The sequence below is a fragment of the Tachyglossus aculeatus genome, chromosome 2 (assembly GCF_015852505.1).
Source record: "Tachyglossus aculeatus isolate mTacAcu1 chromosome 2, mTacAcu1.pri, whole genome shotgun sequence".
Lineage (NCBI taxonomy): Eukaryota > Metazoa > Chordata > Mammalia > Monotremata > Tachyglossidae > Tachyglossus > Tachyglossus aculeatus.
In genome coordinates, this window is record NC_052067.1 from 86,319,143 (window position 1) to 86,343,520 (window position 24,378).

The following is a 24,378-nucleotide window of genomic DNA, read 5'->3' on the forward strand; positions in this document are numbered from 1 at the left end:
ATATGTATATATGTTTGTACATATTTATTACTCTATTTATTTTACTTGTACATATCTATTCTATTTATTTTATTTTGTTAGTACGTTTGGTTTTGTTCTCTGTCTCCCCCTTTTAGACTGTGAGCCCACTACTGGGTAGGGACTATCTCTGTATGTTGCCAACTTGTACTTCCCAAGCGCTTAGTACAGTGCTCTGCACACAGTAAGCGCTCAATAAATACGATTGATGATTGATGATGATGACGATGATAAATCAGTTAAATGACGGATATGGGCATAAGTGCCATGGAGCTCGTGGCGGGTGGTGAGTGAAGGGAGAAAAACAAGGCGACGCAGAAGGGAGTGGGAGGGTCTAGTCGGTGAAGGTCTCTTGGAGGTCCCTCTAGACTGTAAACCCACCATGGAAGGTGCATATTCATTCATTCATTCAATTGTATTTATTGAGCGCTTACTGTGTGCAGAACACTGTACTAAGCGCTTGGGAAGTACAAGTTGGCTACATATAGAGACGGTCCCTACCCAACAACAGGCTCACAGTCTAGAAGATCTCTTGTAATGCAAGAGAATGCACGAGAAGCAGCGTGACTCAGTGGAAAGAGCACGGGCTTTGGAGTCAGGGGTCATGGGTTCAAATCCCGGCTCCACCAATTGTCAGCTGTGTGACTTTGGGCAAGTCACTTAATTTCTCTGGGCCTCAGTTCCCTCATCTGTGAAATGGGGATTAAGACCGTGAGCCCCCCGTGGGACAACCTGATCTCCTTGTAACCTCCCCAGCGCTTAGAACAGTGCCTTGCACACAGTAAGTGCTTAATAAATGCCATTATTAGTGTGCTCTCCCAAGTACTTAGAACAATGCTCTGCACATAGTAAGCGCTCAGTTGATACCACTGATTGGAGAAAATGTACTTTCAATTAGGCTTTGAAGGGGTGTGAGGTGGGGGGTGGCAGGGGTGGATAGTAATTGTCAAATATGAAGAGGGAGGGAGTTCCAGACCAGAGGCAAGACGTGGGTGAGAGGTCGATGGTCGGTTATATCAGATCGAGGTGCAGTGAGTAGGTTGGCATTAGAGTAGTCAAGGGTGGGGGCTGGGTTATAGTAGGAGAGCAGCGATGGGAGGGGAGGTAAGAGGGGGGAAAGGTGATTTGAGGGCTTTAAGCTACTGGTAAAGAGGTGGCTGGGCAACCATTCTGTGTACACACTAAGTGCTCAGTAAATGGGATTGATTGATTGAGCCCCAAGTGTAACCTGATTATCTTGTATCTACCCACCACTCAGTAGAGTGCTTGGCATGTAGTAAGTCCTTACAAATTAGCACAATTATTATTATTACCCCAGTACCCTTACACTTCCCCATTTCCCTCTTCCCGTCCCAGCGCCTTTTTCCTTCGCCTCCCCATTGCCCTTTCCCTTCCTCTCCTCATCACCTTTACCCCATCTCCTTTCCCCCATCTCCTTCTGCCTTCCCCGCCCAATCTCCTTCTCCCTTCCCCGCCCCATCTCCTCCTTACCATGGTTCTCCTTCTCCCTTCCTCTCCCCATCTGTCTCCTTCTCCCTTCATTCACTTGAAGCTCTAATCCCTCTGCCTTGCCCCGAAGGCCTGTTCTGGGGAGGGATCTTAAGTCTCTAGACTGTAAGGTCCTTGAGAGCGGGGAACAAGCCTAGCAAATCTGTTACTGTCCTAAGTGCTTAGTTCAGTGTTCTGTATACAGAAGCGCCCAGTAAATATGATTGAATGAAAGAGGCCACCGTCTTATCTCCCATGATCTCTGTGTTCATGAAGATGGAAAGAGATGCCTTTTCCAGTTCTGTACCTTTTCCACTTCTGCTCATACAGCCACAAAATAGTAAATCAGGGTGGTAGCGATGGGATGCCAGACCTTTGGCTAAAGCACGTGCCTTTTGTCTCCTTTTTTCCAGAAAACGGAAGTCATAGAGGAGGCTTTCCCTGGGTAAGTGCGACACCAGACTCTGTACTCTCTTCCCTTTACTTCTCAAGTGCAGTCAGGCTCTTAATTTATTTTTACTTGGTGAAAATCATATGTTTTAGACCACATTTATGTGGGTAGAGTATATGGTTGCTGTTTCTCCTAGGTAGAGTTGCAGGTGCAGTTTTATTGAGTTGGACTGTCCTCTCAGGTCATGGTTTTTGTTTCTCTAGCATGTTTATGGACACCCCCGAAGATGAGAAAACGAAACTCATCAGCTGCTTGGGGGCCTTTAGGCAGTTCTGGGCAAGCCTTTCTCAGGTGAGTGGTGCCGTGTAGATGTGCTCCTCCAACTACACAAAATGTCTAGCCACCTCTCCACACCAGCTTGTAATGGGCGTGCGTTTCATGGTTTTGGTTTGTGCTCCTTAGTTCCTTGCTGCTCTTTGCCTTCGTGAACATCTTGTTGCACTTCTCTAGAGGTACTCTATTCATTCATTTATTCATTCAGTCGTATTTATTGAGCGCTTACTGTGTGCAGGGCATTGTACTAAGCGCTTGGGGAGTCCAAGTAGGCAACATGTAGGGACGGTCCCTGCCCAACAACGGGCTCACAGTCTAGAAGGGGGAGACAGACAACAAAACAAAACATGGAGGCAGGTGTCAAAATCGTCAGAACAAATAGAATTAAAGCTAAATCTATACCCCCGAGATTTCTAGTTTTTCCCTCACTTAGATCTGCCACCTAGGTGGATGATAAGAATAGGGGCATATTGCCTGTTGTCACTCTCAGCTTTCTGCATTGTTATCCCCTGCTTCAGGAGGCCAGTGGTTTCTAGGCAAGTAAAGCATTTGCTGTTTAATTTGAGTATAGACTCCTTACTACAAGAAATAATTTCCGTCCTAACAGTTGGTTCATAGAGTTTTATTGGATGAAATGCAGACCTGTTATGTTCAGTAGAAAAGCCTATTTGCATGCGTTTTTATGGTATTTGTGTGCTTAGTATGTGTAGTCACTGTACTAAATGCTGGGATAGATAGAAGCTAATCAGGTCAGGCACAGTCCTTGTCCCACATGGGGCTCACACTCTTAATCCCCATTTTACAGGTGAGGGAACTGAGGCACAGAGAAGTAAAGTAATTTGTCCAAGGTCACACAGTAGGCAAGGTGAAAAGCAGTGTGGCCTAGTTGTCAGAGCACAGACGTAGAAGCCAGAAGGACCTGGGTTCTAATCCCAGCTTTGTCACTTATCTGCTGTGTGACCTTAGGCAAGTTACTTAATTTCTCTGTGTCTGGTGCCTAATCTGTAAAATGGGGATTAAGACTGTGATCCCCATGTGGGACATGGACTGGGTCCAGCGTGATTACTTTGTATCTTCCCCAGTGCTTAAAATAGTGCCTGGCACAGAGTAAGCACTTAACAAATACCATAAAAAGAAAAAAACCAACAACACTCTCCTCTGTCTCCAGTAGTCTCCCACCCTCTCTCTATCTTGAAATTGGCTCTCCCTACACATCTTATCAATAGAAAGGATTTAAAAAAATGAAAAAGGCACATTACAATTTTTTTTTCTAATTTTTAGTAGGCTTTTCCATGATCTTGGGAAATAAATTCCCTCATCCGTGTTGGATTCTTTCTCCCCATTATTCTGTTTTGTGGTCCATGTCAGCATGTAACCTCCCTTTAGGACATTGAGTGCCCATGTGTAGTTCATACTCGTTCGCACAGGTTTTGCACCGAGGGTTATTCAATAAACATTTAATCAACTATGATACACGGAGCAGAATTTACAATCTAGTACATAGCTTTTCCATCGTGGAGGAAGGTTGATTTTATTGGACTGCTACTCTGCAAGTATCCCACCAGAATATTTAGAATCTCTAAAATGACATTTCTAACTTTCTGCGTTTGCCATTGCTCATCAGTTTGGTTAGCTGTTTCTGTAGCGGGCACTTCATTTATTGGCACAAGACAGTTAAGCATACTTTATTGGATGGGCTTTTTTTGTTCAAGTACCAGTTGATTTTTTTTTTTTTTGGACTTTTCCCAGGACACTAAATAATTCAGAATTTTGAACAGTTTTGGATCAGGAATATCATTATCATGATGTAGGCTTGACCTGACCCAAGGGTAACCTCTGACCCTGGACTAATATGACTAGCCAGGACCAGCAATTAGGTGACTTGTGCTCATTTAGGGAAAAAATTACTTTAGTTGATCTAGGGATAATCTGAATGACACTAGTTTAATACTGAACTTGTTTAACTCCGACCTGGTTCAGTGTAATGTGGGTTAATCTGGCTTTGGTACATATTACTTGGGCTAATCTGGCATGGGTTAATTTGACCTGGGCGAACGTAGGGCTAAACAGACATGGATAAATGTGGCCCAGGCTAATGTAGGGTTGATCTGAACTGGTTTAATAGCACAGGCTAATCTGTCCCAGACTAATCTAACGTGGGTTAATATGGGAAATTTAAGTTTACCTCACATGATGTGGGTTAACGTTAGGTTAATAAGACCAAGGTTAATCTGACCCTGGTTAACTTGACCTGCGATAACATGAAATATACTCCCTCTATTCCAACTCCATCCCTTCTCACCTTATTTGAACATTTGCCCTTTCCCTGGCTGCCGTCTTTAATCATTCACTCTCCAATGGCTTCTTTCTCTCTGCTTTCAAACGTGACCACGTATCACATAGCCTAAGAAAAGCCCTTCCTTGACCCCACTTCGTCTTCCATCTCCCTCCTACCATTCCTTTCCTAATTCCTCAAGCGAGTTGTTTACATCCACTGCCTCCACTTCCTCTACTCCAGTTCTCCCCTTGACTCACTACAGTCTGTCTTCCGCTATCTCCATTCCACAGAAACTGCCTTCTCCAAGTCACCAATGGCCTTATTCTTGCCAAATCCAATAGACTACTCTATCCTGTTCCAGACCTTTTGGTTGCTTTGAATAAGAACTCTCCCTCCCTTCAAAGCTTTATTGAAGGCACATCTTCTCCAAGAGGCCTTCCCTGATTAAGCCCTCCTTTCCTCTTCTCCCACTCCTTCTGCATCACCCTGACTTGCTCCCTTAATCATCCCCTCCCCTCTTCCTCCCAGCCCACCGCCATCCAGCCCCAAAGCACTTAGGTACATATCTGTGATTTATTTATATTAATGTCTGTCATCCCTTCTAAACTGTAAGCTCGTTATGGGCAAGGTATGTGTCTGTTTACTGTTACACTGTACTCTGCCTAGTGTTCATTACAGCACTCTGTGCACAGAAAGTGCTCAATAAATATTATTGACTAACTGGACCACCCCTTTGTCGTGGAAATACACAGCCTTGGTTTCACTGACAATATCCTCTCGTGGTTCTCCTTCTATCTCTTTGGCTGCTCCTTCTCAGTCTCTTTTGCTGGCTCCTCCTTTGCCTCCCACCCCCTAACTGTGAGGGTCCCTCAAGTCTCAGTCCCCTTCTATTTTTCGCCCTCACGATTTCAGCTAACATCTCTAAACGGGTGACTCGCAAATCTGCATCGTCAAATGGGGATAAAGACTGTAAGCCCTCTGTGGGACAACCTGATCACCTTGTAACCTCCCCAGCGCTTAGAACAGTGCTTTGCACATAGTAAGCACTTAACAGTCCATGTCCCACATGGGGATCACATTTTACAGATGAGATACCAGACAAAAAGAAGTTAAGTAACTTGCCTAAGGTCACACAGCAGATAAGTGACAAAGCTGGGATTAGAACACAGGTCCTTCTGGCTTCTACGCCTGTGCTCTGACAACTAGGCCACACTGCTTTTCACCTTGCATACTGTGTGACCTTGGACAAATTACTTTACTTCCCTGTGCCTCAGTTCCCTCATCTGTAAAATGGGGATTAAGAGTGTGAGCCCCATATGGGACAAGGACTGTGCCCAACCTGATTAGCTTCTATCTATCCCAGCACTTAGTACAGTGACTGCACATACTAAGCACATAAGTACCGTAAAAACACATGCAAGTAGGCTTTTCTACTGAACATAACAGGTCTGCATTTCATCCAATAAAACTCTATGAACCAAGCGATAGGACAGAAATTATTTCTTGTAGTAAGGAGTCTATATTCAAATTAAACAGCAAATGCTTTACTTGCCTAGAAACCACTGGCCTCCTGAAGCAGGGGATAACTATGCAGAAAGCATTGCAGAAAGAATGCTCACAGTCTTAATCCCCATTTTACAGATGAGGTAGCTGAGGTATAGAGAAGTCAAGTGACCTGCCCAAAGTCACACAGCTGATCAGTGGTGGAGCTGGGATTAGAACCCATTACCTCTGACTCCCAAGCGCATGCTCTTTCCACTAAGCCTCGCTGCTTCTCTAAGTGTTGACAACATTGAAGCTTTGGATTGAGTCATTTTAAAAAAATGGGATCACGATCCAACTCAGCTGTCTCAAAGAGTCCCATAGATACCTTCTGGATGGTTCCAGTAGTGAGATTTCCTTTAGCTCTTCTCTCAGCATGAGAGGACTGTTCTCAGTTCAGCACCTGTTGGAAGCAGTTCAAAAATATAGTCAGCATTGTGTTTTGGGGGATGACTTCTAAGAAGTATTTCTTGGTCACTGACTCATTATTGGTACTGCAAGCTTAATCAGAAAATCCCTTGCTCCAACAGTTCTGAGTGATGGGAGGCTCATGCTAAAAAGGAAGCATATTAAAGCACTCCAGGCTCTTCTAGAGAAGCAGCGTGGCTCAGTGGAAAGAGCATGGGCTTTGGAGTCAGAGGTCATGGGTTCAAATCCCAGCTCTGCCAGTTGTCAGCTGTGTGACTTTGGGCAAGTCACTTAACTTCTCTATGCCTCAGTTACCTCATCTGTAAAATGAGGACTAAGACTGTGAGCACCCCCGTGGGACAACCTGATCACTTTGTAACCTCCCCAGCGTGTAGAACAGTGCTTTGCACGTATTAAGCACTTAATAAATGCCATTATTATTTTTTTTCTAAAGTGGATATTTCCTTTAAGAACAAGGGAAAGAAAACCCAAAACCAGTAAAACAGCTCTTTCTAGGCCTAACAAGTTCCTTTACTAATTTTATTAATCTTCCCTGCACTCAGTGGAGCTGGGTAATATCTCCTTGTCTGACTGTAGGACTGTTCATTCATTCATTCAGTTGTATTTATTGAGCGCTTACTGTGTGCAGAGCACTGTACTAAGTGCTTGGAAGGTACAATTCAGCAACAAATAGAGACAGTCCCTGCCCACAACGAGCTCACAGTTTGTACCAGACACTTTTGTTTTTTTTAATCCAAATTCTGTCCTTAACCCTCAGGGTAGCCTTGGGCAGCTTCTCACTTGTACAGCCTCCTCACTTGTACAGTGAAGATACTCGTAACCTGGTTAATTAGTCTTTGTGTGGTCAGGCCCTATGAGAACCCCAAGGCAAAGCTGTTGTGATAGTGTTATACCTTGATAAACTGTGATAATCGATAAACTGAAGAACAGATGCACTAGTTGACCGTCTGGCTATCACTTTGCAGGTCCTGGTGAGAGCCCACAATGACATTTATTGTGACAAGAGAGAAATGGCTGACAGTGACATTTTCTTTTTCCAGGAGTCTCACGAGCAGTGTGTCCAGTGGATCGTAAGGTTCATTCACAGCCAACACAGCCCCAAGAGAATTTCTTTTCTCTATGACTGTTTAGCAATGGCAGTGGAAACAGGTCTTTTGCCTCCCAGGTATGTCATTCATTCATTCAGTCGCATTTATTGAGCGCTTACTGTGTGCAGAGCACTGTACTAAGCGCTTGGGAAGTACAAGTTGGCAACATATAGAGACAGTCCCTACCCAACAACGGGCTCACAGTCTGGAAGGGGGAGACAGACAACAAAACAAAACATGTAGACGGGTGTCAAAACTGTCAGAACAAATAGAAATAAAGCTAAATGTACATCATTAATAGAATAGTAAATATGTACAAGTAAAATAGAGTGATAAATCGGTACAAACATATACAGGTGCTGTGGGGAGGGGAAGGAGGTAGAAAAGGTGGGGATGGGGAGGAGGAGAGGAAAAAGGGGGCTCAGTCTGGGAAGGCCTCTTGGAGGAGGTGAGCTCTCAGTATGTTATGGGTGGGTGAAACTGACAATTTGAAGGATGCTTCTAGAAGCTTCAGCTGAAGTTTACACTCTGCCATATCTCGTATCTGTAATTGATTTTAATATCTGTCTCCCTCTCCAGACGGAAAGCTGCTCGTGGGCAAGGATCATGTCTGTACCAACTTTATTGGATTATCCTCTCCCAAACGCTTGGTACAGTGATCTGCCCACAGGAACCTCTCAATAAATGCCATTGATTGAAGGAGTTGGTGGAAGTATTTAGTGGCTGTTCTAAAATAGCTTGGATTTATTTCCAGTAGAAATGCTTATGATAGCTTTCGTTTTGCCACAAAGTCTGACTGGTTAAGTGCGACTTTGCACCTAACTATGCCTTATCAATAAAAATATAATCCAAGGTCCTTAGAAAATGTAATTTTAAATAATCAACTACATTGGCTGATAGAGAGTTTGTTACAGTTTTGCCGTTGCACTGCCTGCTTCCTGTGTTTCTTCATTTTCACGCGAACCTGTGGAATTCCTTTTCCGTAGGATGGTTTGTGAATCGTTGATAAACTCTGATACACTTGAGTGGGAAAGAACACAGCTTTGGGCATTAACGTTTAAGCTGGTTCGGAAAATAATCGGAGGAGTGGATTACAAGGTAGTGTGTAAAGATTTTTGCTTTTAGAAATGTTTAAAATTTTTTCACAGGACATTCACAGTACATACAAGTACGTACTTTGTAAAAGAATTATTTTCCAGCTTTGCGGTCTTGCTGAGTATCCATGCACAGTTTGAAAATTAATTTTCCAAAACCTTCAACACTTCACCTTTCCCAAAGTTTTAAACAGTTTCAGATTGGCAATGCTTTTATAATACTAGTAATAATAATGGCATTTGTTAAGCGCTTACTATGTGCCAAGCACTGTTCTAAGCACTGGAGGAGATACAAGGTTATCACGTTGTCCCATGTGGGGCTCACACTTTTTATCCCCGTTTTACAGATGAGGGAACTGAGGCCCAGAGAAGTGAAGTGACTTGCCCAAAGTCACACAGTTGACAAGTGGCAGAGCCGGGATTAGAACCCGTGACCTCTGACTCCCAAGCCCTGGCTCTTTCCACTGAGCCATGCTGCTTTTGAAGGAGCTTATTCAGTGTAGTAGGAAATAGAGGACATTCATTCAGTCGTATTTATTGAGCCCTTACTGTGTGTAGAGCACTGTACTAAGTGTTTGGAAAGTACAGTTCGGCAACATATAGAGATGGTCCCAACTTAACAAAGGGCTTGCAGTCTAGAAGGGGGAGGCAGACAACAAAACAAAATGAAACAGTAATTTGATGCCGTGCAGTCCACTAATATTTCTTTTCTTTGTGAGGTTATGATTAACTTTTACACTTGGAATGGATCCTAGATAACTTCTGATCGTGCTAATGACTGCCAATATCTGATGCCATCTGTTAGGAGTATAGTTTCAGAGTCATAGTACCCAAGGCATCCGAGTTGCATAAGACTTCTGTTGTGAAATGGTTATTGTTTCACTTGATTTAAGCAGTGAGTCTGAGGAAAGCATGTTTCCGTTTTAAAAGTATGTTTGGGCTTAAGTGGCTTTCATGCAGTGTGTTGCGTTTGCAGTATTTTCAGTTTAGATCATTCGGCGCTTTAATGAGTTTTCTAGTCTGCAGTGGCCTCGCTGTGCAGGCTATCACATGTTTCTCGTTTCACCATTGTCCAAGAGGAGCATGTCCAAATTGACGTCGGGGAGTCCATTGCACAGAGGGAGGGAGAGAGAAAGAGGAAGAAATCACAATCACTGCACTCCTGAGACCAAACAGAGCTATAACTTCACGGAAGAACTAGAGCTGGCCTTTGGATGCTCTGGACAAATCGTTTCTCTAGACGTAGGTTGATTCATTCTGAGGAGTGTAGGAACGTTTCTACACAGGAAGCTGCTCTCATCAAGCCTCAAAACAAAAAAATCAGCTATTGTAACACTGAGAGTTTAGTTGAATTTCTAGATCGAAACTTGGGGCAAATTGTCCTGTTTAAAATGAAAATGAGTGTACATTTCTTTTGAACATTTATTTTAAGGCTATCCTTTTCTCTTCAGGGAGTACGGGATCTCTTAAAAGTCATTCTGGAAAAAATCTTAACAATTCCCAACACAGTGAGCTCAGCTGTTGTTCAGCAGCTTTTAGCAGCGAGAGAGGTAAATGATATACCATATGTGCATGTGTGTCTCCATGTTTAAAGACACCGATGTAAAAATCATGTATGAGTGCATGTGTGGCTGAAAGGGCAACTGCAGGGTTTGTGGGACCTATAATCTAGGCCACATTGTGTGTACAAAAAGTGTTCTTTGCATTTGACTCCCAGTTTTCAGCTGGGATGCTGCATTTCCTGAGGCTTTATTTCACTTTCTTTCACTGTGTCCTTAAAACGCTTCCTCTGTCCTCCTTGCTCTTGGTTTCCCATTTTCAGCTCTCTATATGCAGTTTGGGTGTCCTGCTGTTGCTCATTCTCTTTGTGTCCTACTCAGTATAGTTGGGTTAATATGTTCAAGAACTTCTTTGTTCATGACCTTGTCTTGCTATTTGATATTGAAGTGGCCCTTGGAAGTGCTTGAGGAGCCAGATTTGATGCCTGTGTACAGTCCAGGTCTCATAGTCTCAGAGAAGGTTGGATAACACTATCATTCTGTAGATCTTTAGTTTTGTCTGGAGCCTTGTTACCACATTCTTGACACACTCTGACAGTCTTTCAAAGGATGGGCTAGTCTTCTTGATGCAGGCTTCTACCTCCTGGAATATCACTGCATCATTAAGGATTGTGCTGTCTGGCTAACAGAATTGTTTAGCAGCCTTTAGCTCCGTGTTGTCATCACAAACTTTTGTCGGTTCAACTTCCACAGCATTGCTAAAATACACCTTTTCCTCTCCATTCAAACTGCTACCACATTAATCCAAGCACTTATCCTATTCTGCCTTGATTATTGTATCAGCCTCCTTGCTGACCTCCCTGCCTCCTGTCTCTCCCCACTCCAGACCATGCTTTACTCTGCTGCCGAGATCATTTTTCTACGAAGGCCATCAGTCCATGTTTCCCCTCTCCTCAGGAACCTCCAGGGGTTACCCTCCACCTCCGCATCAAATAGAAACTACTTAACTTCAGCTTTAAAACACTCAATCAACTTGCCCCACTCCTACCTCGCCTCACTACTCTCCCACTAAAACCCAGCCCACACGCTTTGCTCCTCTAATGCCAACCTACTCATTGTACCTCAATCTCATCTATTTCTCTGGTGACCTCTAGCCTGGAATGCCCTTCCTTTTCATATCTGACTATATGAAATGGGCTCACAGCCTAGTAGGGGGAGACAAACAACATAACAAAAGCTTTATTGAAGGCACATCCCTCTGAGGCCTTCCCTGACTAAGCCCTCATTTCCTCTTTTCCCACTCCCTTCTGCATCACCCTGACTTGCTCCCTTTATTTAGCACCCCACAACTCCACAGCATGTACGTACATAACATAATTAATTAATTTATTTTAATGTCTGTCTCCCCCTCTAGACTGTAAGCTTGTTGTGAGCAGGGAATGTGTCTGTTATGTTGTTGTGTTGCCCTCTCCCAAGCACTTAGTACAGTGCTCTGCACACAGTAAGCGCTTAATAAATATGATTGATTGATTTTGTGTGTGACTTCCCTTGTGCAGATTGTTAAATTACTTTGATTTTTCTTTAGATATGTCACGTACGTGGGTCTTGGTCATAGAATTGTGGAACCTCATCCTTGAAGTGATCTAGTCCTGTCCCTGCCTTCTGAGCTTCTCTCCTCCATTAAAGGGTGTGCTCCTTGTGGGCAGAGATCATGCCTCAAGCTTCTGTTACATTTTCTCAGTGCATTGCATAGCACAGTGCATTGCACCCAGTGGGCTCTCAGTAGAGACCTAATTTTAAATTCTCCCCTTGAGGAAAGTTCCCCTCCTTTATTAATAATTATGGTACTTGTTAAGCATTTACCATATGTCATGGACTGATATAAGCACTGGGGTAGGTACAAGATAATTAGGTTGGACGCAGTCCCTGTCCCACATGGGGCTCACTGTCTAGGAGGGAGGAGGATTTAATCCTTATTTTACAGATGAGGAAACTGAGGCACAGACTCGCCTAAGGTCACACCAGTGGCAGAGCCGGGATTAGAACCCTGGTCCTCTAACTCCCAGGCCTGTGCTCATTCCACTAGGCCAAACTGGTTCCTGCTTATCTCCTGCTGCGATTTAATGCCATGGCGTATTGTTTTGTATCATCATTATGTTTGTTGTTCATTCTCAGTCACTTGAATTCACATTTGTGTTCATTTATTTCTTATAGGTAATTGCCCGTATTTTGGAAAGAAATGCCTGTTTGTTACCTGCCTACTTTGCAGTTACAGAGATCAGGAAATTATATCTGATATATATTATATATATATGATATAATGTAATAAATTATATTATAATTTATTAGAAATAAATTCACATTTGTGTTCATTTAATTCTTATAGGTAATTGCCTATATTTTGGAAAGAAATGCCTGTTTGTTACCTGCCTACTTTGCAGTTACAGAAATCAGAAAATTATATCCTGAGGGAAAGCTCCCACACTGGGTAAGTTTTATACTGCTAATTTTTATAAATGAACTCCTTTATTTCTGTGCAGAATCAATAGTTTGAGTAAGAAATTCAGGCTTTGCCATATTTATGTAAATGATAATTAACTGACTTAAGATTGGTTTTCCCAAGTGAGCTGTTTTTTCTGTTTACTTGTATTTGTTTCCCTCCCATTACTAAGAAAGTTTGTATTTGTCTGTAGACAAAAATGAGACAATTAATTTAGTTCTCAGCTCACCATTTGCAGCAGTTTGTATCACACAAAGTAGATTGCTCCAAAACTTTGGGAAGTTTCACCATGTTTACCCAACCATCTCCTCTCAGCCTCTTTGGAGTAAATAGCATTTTAGCTGTCCCGGGGTTATTTCACAGCTGCCCTACTACCAGGCTTACCAGGAAAAGGAGCAGGGAATAGGGTTCGGCACAACGTTCAGCTGAAAATTTCTGTGAGTCCCCTTGCTTTTCGGTCCTCCAAGATTGAGTTGTTGGTCTTATTGCCAGATTTTATGTCATTTTGTGAACATAATCATGCAGCGAAGTGTTCTGTTACTCAGTCCAGAGCAGAAGAAAAGTGACTGGAAAAGACAGAAGGGACAATCTAATTTTTTTTTTTTAATGAGCATTCCTCCACTGTGCTTTCCCTTGTTTTTCTTTCTGAGATCCTGTGTATATTAAAATCTTTAGTTCTAAATCTCATGAGGACCTTCCATTTTAGGTACTTTTTCATTTTTCTATTTTGTTTTAATTTAGCTTCCTCCCCAGAATTTTACGTTCAAAACGAATTTTTGTTTTTTTCTAAAGCCAAACTAGATGTCATTCCAAATTTCCAAAGAAATTGCCACCAGTACTTAGACTTTAATCATCTGAGCACGTTTATGGCCTCTAATGGATATATGTGAGCTTGATATTTTTTACTGCCTGTAACAGGAAATTAAATCAAATCTGTAATTTTACTGCACAATTAAAAAAAAATATTATCTTTGGTTGCAAAAACTACACTGTAAATGTTTTAGAGATTTTAGCTCCTAGCTCAGTTTTAGTAATGTGGATTGTTTGCCACGGTTGGCATTCACTGTTTTCCATCAGTTGTTTCTTTCTTATTTAGCATTCTACCACACATGCCTCAAGTTTAGGTATTGTGAATTCACAGAGGCATTTTCCAACTCTTCTCTTTATTCAGTCACCCACATAAATTGCCTTACTAATAACAGGGATCTAGTTCGGTTTATCATTACCAGAATGACAATCATGATGTGTACTCATCAGAGAAGCAGCCTGTTTTAGCTGAAAGAGCACGGGCTTGAGAGTCAGACGCAATGGGCTCTAATCCCAGATCTGCCACTTGTCAGCTGTGTGACTTTGGGCAAGTGACTTAACTTCTCTGTCACTCATTTACCTTATCTGTAAAGTGGGGATTAAGACTGAGCTCCACCTCAGACAACCTGATATCCTTGTATCTCCCTTAGTGCTTAGAACAGTGTTTGGCACATAGTAAGCACTTAACAAATACCATCGTCGTCATTATTATTATTATTACTCTTTACCTTCTAGTGTAGCACTAAGGGATTAGTATTCTTCTTTTTTTATGGTATTCAAGTGCTTACTATGTTCCAGGCACTGTTTTAAACTCTGGAGTAGCTACAGGCTAATCAGGTGGGACACAGTCACTGTCCCACATGGGGCTCACTGTCTTAATCCCCATTTTGCAGATGAGGTAACTGAGGCACGGAGAAGTGAAGTGACTTAGCCAAGGTCACCTGGCAGACAAGCGATGGAACTGGGATTAGAACCCAGGTTCCTCTAATCTAATCTACCAAGCTCTGCTGCTTCTCCAAATCAGACGAGTCACCGCCCCCTTCAAAAGCCCTTTGGCCAAGTAATGCTCCTTCATTGTACAGTGCCCTTGTTCCTTCTGTCCTGAAGAGCTAAAATCCTGATTTCCTTTTCTGATGGTTGTTCAGATTTGCTAGCGATGATCAGCACACCGTGAGTGTTGGCTCAGTTCCCCAGTCAAACAAATATAGCACTGTCAGGTGCTCGTGGCTGGGCCAAGCTATGCACAGTTTCTGCAATGTTTTGCATGCCCCTGAAAATCACGGAGACCCTTTGAATGAGCTTACGCAGAGAAAACGTCAATACCTCCCCCCAAGTTAGAACAAAATATTTGCAGGAGAACCCAGACCATGCAATCATCTGGATATAGGGACACCCACATCCTGCCTCTGTTCATTTCACGTTATGGCCCCTGGGAGTTTTTCTCATAGTGTTTCTTTCTTAACTGTGACAGGATGGTTCCAGCTAATAAACAACATTTTCCGGTCCATCCGTCTAGACATGGAGGGGCAAAGAGGAGAGAGGGTTAAAGCAGCTACAAGCAAAATCAGAAAAGTCTAGGCGGAGGCACTTTCCGCACTATTGAAAATTATGATTTTCAGTCTAATAGCAGAGATCCAGTTGGATTTGTTTGGGATACAGAAACAGGAGAAATCTCTTTTTCTCATTCCACACGGGACTCAAGGAACAGCTATCGCCACCAAGCTTTTCCTCTGTCCCGATTGAGGCATTTGTTTATAGTTTACAGTGGTTGGGCATGAGAACTAAATGGGCACTTCAATTCCCAAGGCACAAAAGAGGCAGTGTGTAAAGTTATGATATAAAGTCATCTTTGAAAGGGAACATGAAATTTTGGCCATAGGCTGCTTGGTTTTGCAGTGAGGTTTGAGGATTTGTCATGCCCTGGAAGTGATTATGGACATGCAGTGCTAGACTTTTTCTTGCTACGTAAACATATTTTGCAAAATACCTATAATCTGTCAAACTATGCTGAGGTGGTGTAGCATGTTAGAAGAAGCCTTTTTAGACTGGATCTTATGGATTAAATCTTCCTTGTTTTTAATTTATATCTTTTTTTTGAAGTTATTAGGCAATCTAGTATCAGACTTTGTGGATACCTTCAGACCCACAGCAAGAATAAACTCCATATGTGGTAAGATGAAAGTAGAAGGTAACATAGCTCTGCTCTGTAATAGCCGATTGTTGAGTTATATTCCAGGTGGCAGCATATGAGAACTCCTTGTGCCTTTCATAAATGTTCTTAGGAATGGATCAAAAACTACTATGGTTATTTCATCCAGGCACTTCCTGGGCTAAAAGGTGCCCTGTTGTTTCAGTTGGAACTAAATAGTACAGTGCTAAGCACTTAGTTCAGTGCTAAGCGCTTAGTACAGTGCTCTGCACACAGTAAGTGCTCGGTAAATATGATTGATTGATTAAATAAATTAAATGCTGTTTTTGTCTGGATTCAACCTGAATTGTCCAGAAATAATCTGGTAGAACAGTTGGTTCCCAGTTATTGGAGGCTTTTCCTCAGTGGATCAGAAGTTTTAGAGTTTTCCAAATTGTCCAGATAGTCTAGAACTAGCCTGGATCATCTAGGGCTGATTTAGATTGAATCGTTTGCCTGACACTCCTTCTATCTAGATTTGAAGCCTAAGGTATTTCCCAGGATGGAGTCTGAACACTCAGAGTATGCACAACTGCTCTCTGCTTCCCTGGGTTTAGGGATTTCCTGGATCACATCAAGATATTTTGACATTTCCCTGGGATCAGGCTCCGAAACAGGAGTGATTGGGGCACGTCTCCACTGATGGGCTTGCTGGCTTTGGTTTGGCTTTGGTTTCGGTTAGATTGGTGCTAAATGTTTGACTGGTCCCCATAGGAGGAATGGTGAGCAAAAGGGATATTCTTGTAAAAGTAGACATGAATTTGAAAGTGGATTTGAAAACAGATACGTCTGAGATTTTAACAAGGCTTAAACGTAAACACTGATTTACCAAATTTATGTCATTGCCAAATATATAAATAAATTGTTATGTATCTTTTTGTATTTCATTCTTCTTGGGGAAGGGGGAATTTGAGCAAGTTGAATTGGACTGGTCATTTTGAAGGACAAAATAAAGTGTTCCTTTTCCTTTACCCCTCTAGATATGCTGCTTTCTCTGAAAAGAAACCATTAAGCAAAGCTACTGTCACCTCCTTAAGTCATATATGCAGACTTTGCCAATAGTACAGAAGTTCTAGTTTTCCGATAGTACATTTTTGTTTGTGCCAGCCTTAGCTCTTTGAATACTTGTTGCAGTTTTCAAAGAGGGGTTTAATTACACTTTTTTTTCAATCCTTCACCTTGAGAATTCTGCCATCTTCTTTTTAAGTCAAAGTCTGAATGAAAAAAAAAATCCTGGCATCAGAGTGCATCTCCTCGACATCTGGGAAGGTTGCCTCAGCCTGGAGCTTCACGGAGATTCATTCATTCAACCAATTGTATTTATTGAGCGCTAACTGTGTGCAGAGCACTGTATTAAGTGCTTGGAAAGTACAATTCAGCAGCAGATAGAGAAAATCCCTACCCCACAACAGGCTCATAGTCTAGATGTAACCTCTGGCCCTGGCGGTTCCAGTGTCTTAGAGGTCCCTTCCTGTTTAGGGTCCAAATGGCTTCAGGGCCTACTCTCTAGCCAGCCAGTTGGGGAGATTTCATTTCAGAGCACTGAACTTGTTCTCTCTTTATGGAAGATTGTTTGGGTTTGAAGAGAAATTACTGAGTTAGTTTCATGACGGTGATGGAGAGGGCCTGGCATCCACCCTGCTTTTCCTCCTTCATTTTCTTGCTTTCATTTTGTGTGACATATACAGGACGCTGTAGTCTACTGCCAGTGGTAAATAACTCAGGGGCCATTTGTAATTCTTGGAAACTGGATCCTACAACACTTCGTTTTCCTTTGAAAGGCCTTTTGCCCTATGATAAGGTAAGTTGTTACCAAAGCAGATTTAATAGAATTTATCATGTTTTCAGTTCACACACTGATCTTTATTTTAGCTGTGAGAATATGTGGGTTATAGTTCTGCTAAAGAGTAGGTTTAAGGACAAACCATCGAGTATTGATTGAGTAAAGAAGAAGAATAATGTGCAATTGAATTATTGGGTCAGACAAGGACTGTTTCTTCCCCACTGCTTTCAAACATGCCCTTGTCTCCCTATCCTTAAAAAAAATCAAAACCCTCCCTTGACCCTATGGTTCCCTACAGTTATCACTCCATGTCCCTCCTACCTTTCCTCTCCAAACTCTACATCCACTCTTTCAAATTCTTCTCCTCCAGTTCCTCCTTGACCCCCTCCAAATCTGGCTTCCATCCCCTTTATGCCACAGAAACCATCCCTCAAAGATCTCCAATGATCTTCTCCTTCTTGCCAAATCCAATGGCCTCTACTCCATCCTAATTCTCCTCAACTTCTCAACTGCCTTCAGCAGTGCTCTGCACGCAGTAAGCGCTCAATAAATAGGATTGAATGAATGAATGAACACTGTGGACCACCCACTTCTCCTGGAAACATCCAACCTTGGCTTCACTGTCTGTGTCTTCTTCTTGCTCTCCTCTTATGTCTCTGGCCCTTCATTCTCAGTCTCCTCCTCAGGCTCCTCCTCTGCCTCCCACCACCTAACTCTGGGGGTCCCTCAAGGTTCAGTTCTGGGTTCCTTTCTACTCTCCATCTACACCCACTCCCTTTGAGAACTCATTCGCTCCCATGGCTTCAACTACCACCTCTATGTGGATGATATCCAAATCTACATCTCTGGCCCTGATCTCCTCCCTCTCTCCAGTCTTGCATCTCATCCTGCCTTCAAGACATCTTTTCATGGATGTCCTCCTGTCACCTCAAACGTAACATGTCCAGAACAGAGTTCCTTATCTTCCCACCAAAACCCTGTCCTCCTCTTGACATTCCCATCACTATAGATGGCACCACTATCCTTCCTGTCTCAAAAGCCTATAACCTTGACATTATCCTTGACTCCTCTGTCTCATTCAACCCACATATTCAATCCATCACTAAATCCTGTTGATCCCACCTTAAAATCCTCCCTTTCCTCTCCATCCAAACTGCTACCACGATAATGCAGTCACTCATCCTAACCCACCTGGATTACTGCATCAGCCTCCTTGCTAACCTCCCAGCCTCCTGTCTCTCCCCACTCCAGTCCATTCGTAACTCTGTTGTCTGAATCGTTTTTCTACAAAAACATTCAGGACACGTCACCCCACTCCTCAGAAAGCTCCAGTGGTTGCCCATCCACTCCTACATCAACTCCTCTCCATTGGATTTTAAAGCACTCCACCATCTTTCCCCTTCTTACCTCACCTCACTTCTCCCCTTCTACAACCCAGCCCGCACACTTTGCTCCACTAATGCTAACCTTCCCACTGTGCCTCGATCTCACTTGTCTCACTGCCAGCCCCTCTCTGACCTCCTGCCTCTGGCCTGGAACATCCTCCCTCCTCAAATCTGACAGACAGTTACTACCCCCAACTTCAGAGTGTTATTGAAGGCACATCTCCTCCAAGAGGCCTTCCCAGACTAAGCCCCACTTTTCTTCATCTCCCACTCCCTTCTGTGTAGCCCTGACTCGCTCTCTGTGCTCTTCTCCCCTCCCAGCCCCACAGCACTTATGCACATATCTGCCATTTCATTTATTTGTGTTGTCTGTCTTCCCCACTCTATAAGCTCATTGTGGGCATGGTCTGTGACTGTTTATTGTTGTATTGTACTCTCCTGGAGACTGAAAATAAATGGCCAGAGAGATAAGAGGAGAACCAGGAGAGGACACAGTCAGTGAAGCTTAGGTTGGATAACGTTTCCAGGAGAAGGGGGTAGTCCACGGCGTCGAAGTCAGCTGAGAGGTCGAGGAGAATTAGGATGGAGTAGAGCTAGGATGGAGTAGAGCCATTATATTTGGAAAGAAGATCATTGGTGACCTTTGAGAGGGTGGTTTCTTTGGAGTGAAGGGAAGGAAAGACAGATTGGAGGGGATCAAGGAGAGAATTGGAGGTAAGGTGAATTTCACCTTCAGTGATGCCTTTTCCAAATCCGAAAGATAATGATGCACACTTACACATCTTCCCTTTCGCTCTTTCTCTTTCATTGCCTCTGCCTTTCCCTCTTTCATTGTCTCCGTCTCTCTCATTTCCCTCTCGCACACGCACTTACTCCAGTTATCCCTGCAGCAACATGGTAGTTTCATTCCTGTAAGCAAGTGTATTTATACATGTTACATTTATTTCATTGGTAAATACAAAGGTAAGGGGAAGGTGGTTAGAAGACAATTGAAGTAGTATATAGGTGCCATTCTAGAAAGTTGCTTGTATTGTGTGACATTTCTCTAGTTCTGGGAACTAATATACAACACCTTAAAGCTCAGTACCTAGTAAACAATAATAGCAGTGTTGCGATCAGTGTCTGGTGCCTTGCTAAAGAAGCAGTATGGCCTAATGGCTTAACAAATACTATAAAAATACCACTGAGCAAGTCATTTAACCTCTCTGTGCCTTAGTTTCCTTGTCTGTAAATATCTGTTCTCTCTCTCCCATAGACTGAGAGCCCATGTGAGATTGGAAGTGTGCTCAACTGGATTATTTTGTATAAACCCCAGCAGTTTGTATGGTAGTTGGAACATCATGAGAGCTTAGCAAATACCATAATTACTATTATTTATAACCATTAATAAAATATGCTGGGACATGGCTCACTGTAAGCACTTAAAAAATAACAGTTTCTTTCTGAAGTATCCATTTATCTTGCTTTGAAACAAGCTGCAATGCTTTTGAACCAGTTAACAGCTGAATTATGGCACTGTGTTCCTTGATTCTTCCATCATGTTTTGTCTAAATCATATCAATAAATCAGTGGTATTTATTGAGTGCTTACTACATGCAGAGCACTGTATTAGGCGCTTGGAAGGGTACAATATGGCAGTTGGTAGACTTGTTTCCTATGCATAATGAACTTACAGTCTAGAGGGGAGACAGGCATTAATATAAATAAATAATTTATAATTTAAAGATACGTACATAAATGTTGTGGGGTTGTACTCTGAAAATGCTGAGTTCTGGCAGGAATTCCTGTACTTCCAAAAGGTATAGATTGAAATTACCTCCAATTTTAAGGTTTTTAAAATAAAGTTCACAGAAATAGAGCCAAGATTAGAACACTCAGACCTCTTGATTGCCGAATCCACATTTTTTCCAGCAGTTTAAGGTCGAGGGTAGAGACTCTTTCATTTATATACTTCTAAATACTTTAGTACAGTACCCTGTAAGTAGCGGGTCCTAAATAATCCATCAGTCAGGGATATGTCCTGAGTACTGTACTGTGTGCAGACTAGTGTACTAAGCACTTGGGAGAGCCCAGTAGCATAGAGTAGATAAACATGACCCCTGCCCTCTGTAAGTTTACTGTCTACAGGGAAAGACAGTTATTAAAATAAATTGCAGACAGGGGAAGAAGCAGAATATAAATATTGAAGGCTTCCTGACTGAGACTGTACAATTCTCCCGAAAAATCAGAGGAAAAGCAAAGACCGCACCTCTTATAAAAGTGACGGTTAAAGTGCCTCCCAAAGTAATCGGTTTTTTTCTTCTCTTTGAAGGATCTCTTCGAACCACAGACTGCTTTGTTGAGATATGTGCTGGAGCAGCCTTACTCCAGGGATATGGTCTGCAATATGCTAGGTTTAAATAAGCAGGTACTGTACTTCACCGTCAACTCAGTCAATTCTGCATAGAGTCTGCACTGTATTCTTTCTCTTTTCTTTGCTATAGCTAACTGAGCAAAACAGTTTAGGGCTAGATGGAAATTATTTTTTTAAACACTAGGTTAATGGACACTGTTGTGTTCCTCCCATTTGTATATTGCTTTAAAGATTTTTGAATTGGAAAGTGGATATTTTTAAAGTTGGTTTTTTTTTGCATTGCTTTTTTTTCCTATAAGGCCAGCCTCAAGTATTCCTTTGCCAGATAAACCTACACATGATTGAACCGAATCCTTTTTATTATTATTATTATTATTTTTGGTTGTTCTTTCAATTGTTCAGGTCTTTCTTTGGTCCTGCTTTCTTTCCTTTGACTTTTTTCAGCCGTCGAGAACTCACTTATTGTTTGTCTCTTTCTTTTTTGTTTTGTTTTGTTTTGAAGTAGTTTTACATGTGGGAGGGCTTGGTCTGACTTTGGGTTCCTTGAGGCTGGCCTCATAGTCACTGTTTTGTCTTTTCTTTTTTTCTTCCTTTATTTTTGTTCTGTCCTGTCTTGTCCCGCCCATCCTCCAATGCTCTAGACCTTGAACATTGCTCAGGTATGTTCACAACCTTACTGTTGTATTGTGACTAACGATACGCTGGCCGCTTTGTAGCCACTGATTCCAGTTAGAAACAAAGTATATGGTCGGGGCTTGAAATTGGCAGGACCATGTGAGACCAGGACCACTAAAAATTTCTTCTTGGCTTGAGAGCTTTTTTGGTGGTCTGATTTTTTTTGTTGTTGTTGTTGTTTTTTACCCCTTTTTTTCCCCTTTTTTTTTTCAAAAAGACTCTTGTGCTAGGCTCATGATCCTGTCATTTTCGATTGGTTATAGTCCCCCCTCCTAGTCCATCTCTTCCCTTTTTGAAGACCAGGGCTAAGCTAGAGTTTAGCTAGCCTGCTGATATTTTATGAGATGGTAAACTTGGGGTGGGTTTTTTTTTTTTTCAATCTTTCCTGGTGATTTAAAACAACGGAGTAAAACTTAGACTGCTTAAGCATTTAAAAGCTTTAATGTCAAGGCTTTAAGGCAAAAATCTTGCTTTCAAAGCTGGAGTGGCCGAATTGGTACCCTGAGGGCTTTTTCCTTTTTCTTTTTTTGGAAGACTGAGGTGTCACAGGCCTACCCCCACCTGAATGACCTGCTTCAATGTCAGAACTTTGCCAGAAGTGTCCTCCTATAGTGAGCTCTGCTGTCAAAGCTCCCCTGACCAAGATGGGGAAGAAACACTTTGGCCCAACACTGTAACCGGGAACCCTTATACTAATCCCATGTCCATTTCTAGGACTTTCGAAAGTAGTGCCTTCAATTTTTTTTTTTCTTGTTCGCGTTAAAAACCTTTTGAGCCCAAGATATTTTTTAAAAAGACCCATTGAAAACCGACTCTTTCTTTTAAAAAAGACATCATTGTCTAGGATATATAAAATAGCGTTGCTGTTTGCAATACTATAGTGAAGGTTGTGCCAGTGCTTCCATTTTTAAAACCCTATTTTTGAGGACATATAGCTTGGCCATAAAACTTGCTCAGTGTTGAAACTTTGCATGCCAAATCTCACCCTAGTAGCAGTATTTTTAAATTTTTTTTTACTCTTTGTTTTTTTTTCCTGTGAAATCTACCCAGGTTTTTTATTCAGATAAGCTTTTGTACACGTGTAACTAAAATCTTTCAGCCCACAATATCAGAAAAGTAGGTATCTCATTGCATAATTTTATCATGTTTTAACATTTTGAAAACCAAATTACTAATAACTCTGTTGAGCATGTGACCTCAGGTAAGTAGTCCCATTTGACTTTGGAATTTTGTTCCACATCTGAATATTGATTTTGGCATCAGAACATAGTCACAAGTCCTGAAGATTTTTATAGCTTAGTAGATTCAAGTACTTTTTGTTTTTTTTTCTTTTTGTTTTTGTTTTTTTTGTTGTTGTTGTTCAGCGCTTACTCTGTGCCAAGCACTGACCTAAGCACTGGGGTAGACATAAGCTAATCAGGTTGGACACAGTCCATGTCCCAAATGGGACCGGTAGTAGTGATCCCCAATTTACAGATGAGGTAACGGGAGCACAGAGAAGTTTAGTAACTTGCTCTTGGACAAACAGCAAACATGTGGCAGAGTCCGGGACTAGAACTCAGATCCTTCTGTCTCCCAGGCCTGTGCTCTTTCCCCTAGGCCATGTTGTTTTTACTTTAGCAGCATCTGGTTTTCCCTAGATGCATTATCTATATCAGCCACAATTATTATTTTCTTTGGGAGGATTGCTCTTCTCAGACTAAAAGAGAACACAGAGTTTTTCTTAAAATGTTGAATAAACCAGTTTTGACCCAAGCTGATTATTTCCAATAGCAAGTTTCAACCTAAAACCTTTTATGACTAAGACATAAATCCATAAAAAATAAAGTTTATAATGGAAATGCTGACAGAACATTAGCAACATAACTGTTACCATAGGCTCTGTTTTTCAAACTTAACTCATTCATCAGTACTTGTTTTAGTAGGAAGAGTTAGCAGTGAAAGAGAAAAAAGATGCTGTAGATATGATTGGGGCTCTTCTTTGATCTGTGATATAGAATGTAAAGTGCTTCATCTCCCAAACTGTTAGGAATCAAGAAATTTAAAGTCCAGGGCCACCTTTCTCAAAGTAGGATTGTGCTCTACCCTGTATTTTCTTGTGTTTATCCTATCTCTTGCCTTGTATTAATTACACTTGACTTGTTTCTGAGCTGTCCATATTGCTTTTTCCTGTAGGAACTGGACAGGAATCAGCTATTCACACAGTATTCCACAGATCATTAAAGGAGTCGATAAAAATTGGTTCTTTTTAAATTTCATAATTTCAAGATCAGCACGTCTCCAAAATGTTGGCAGTTCTATTTAAGGAAATATCTGAGAACAAATAACCTACTAATAGGTTATTTTTGTAGCAGCGAAAGTGTATTTGTTACAGCAGTATGTGCTATTTTTCAATCACTGGAGGTCTTCTCCTGGAATTTATACCATTGAAATGTAATTTGAGCTATTGAACAATGAAATGAAATTACCTTGAACTCTGAAGATTTCCTTTTGGGTTGTGTAATCTTGCATTCTAAGACCTAGCTAT

General features: G+C 41.9%; 1 protein-coding gene across 2 annotated transcripts in view; it reads left to right on the plus strand.

Annotated features, from left to right (window-relative positions):
• Window positions 1-24,378, plus strand: part of MED23 (mediator complex subunit 23) — a 67,641-nt gene that overhangs the window by 5,713 nt on the left and 37,550 nt on the right. The window contains exons 2-11 of one of the 2 annotated variants that reach the window (XM_038760019.1): window positions 1,920-1,951; window positions 2,161-2,248; window positions 7,520-7,644; window positions 8,554-8,665; window positions 10,113-10,211; window positions 12,547-12,648; window positions 15,568-15,637; window positions 17,344-17,456; window positions 21,135-21,230; window positions 21,818-21,835. In XM_038760019.1, coding sequence (XP_038615947.1) covers window positions 1,920-1,951; window positions 2,161-2,248; window positions 7,520-7,644; window positions 8,554-8,665; window positions 10,113-10,211; window positions 12,547-12,648; window positions 15,568-15,637; window positions 17,344-17,456; window positions 21,135-21,230; window positions 21,818-21,835 — 855 coding nt within the window. The remainder of the gene's footprint in view (window positions 1-1,919; window positions 1,952-2,160; window positions 2,249-7,519; window positions 7,645-8,553; window positions 8,666-10,112; window positions 10,212-12,546; window positions 12,649-15,567; window positions 15,638-17,343; window positions 17,457-21,134; window positions 21,231-21,817; window positions 21,836-24,378) is intronic. The other variant, XM_038760026.1, reaches the window with a different exon arrangement.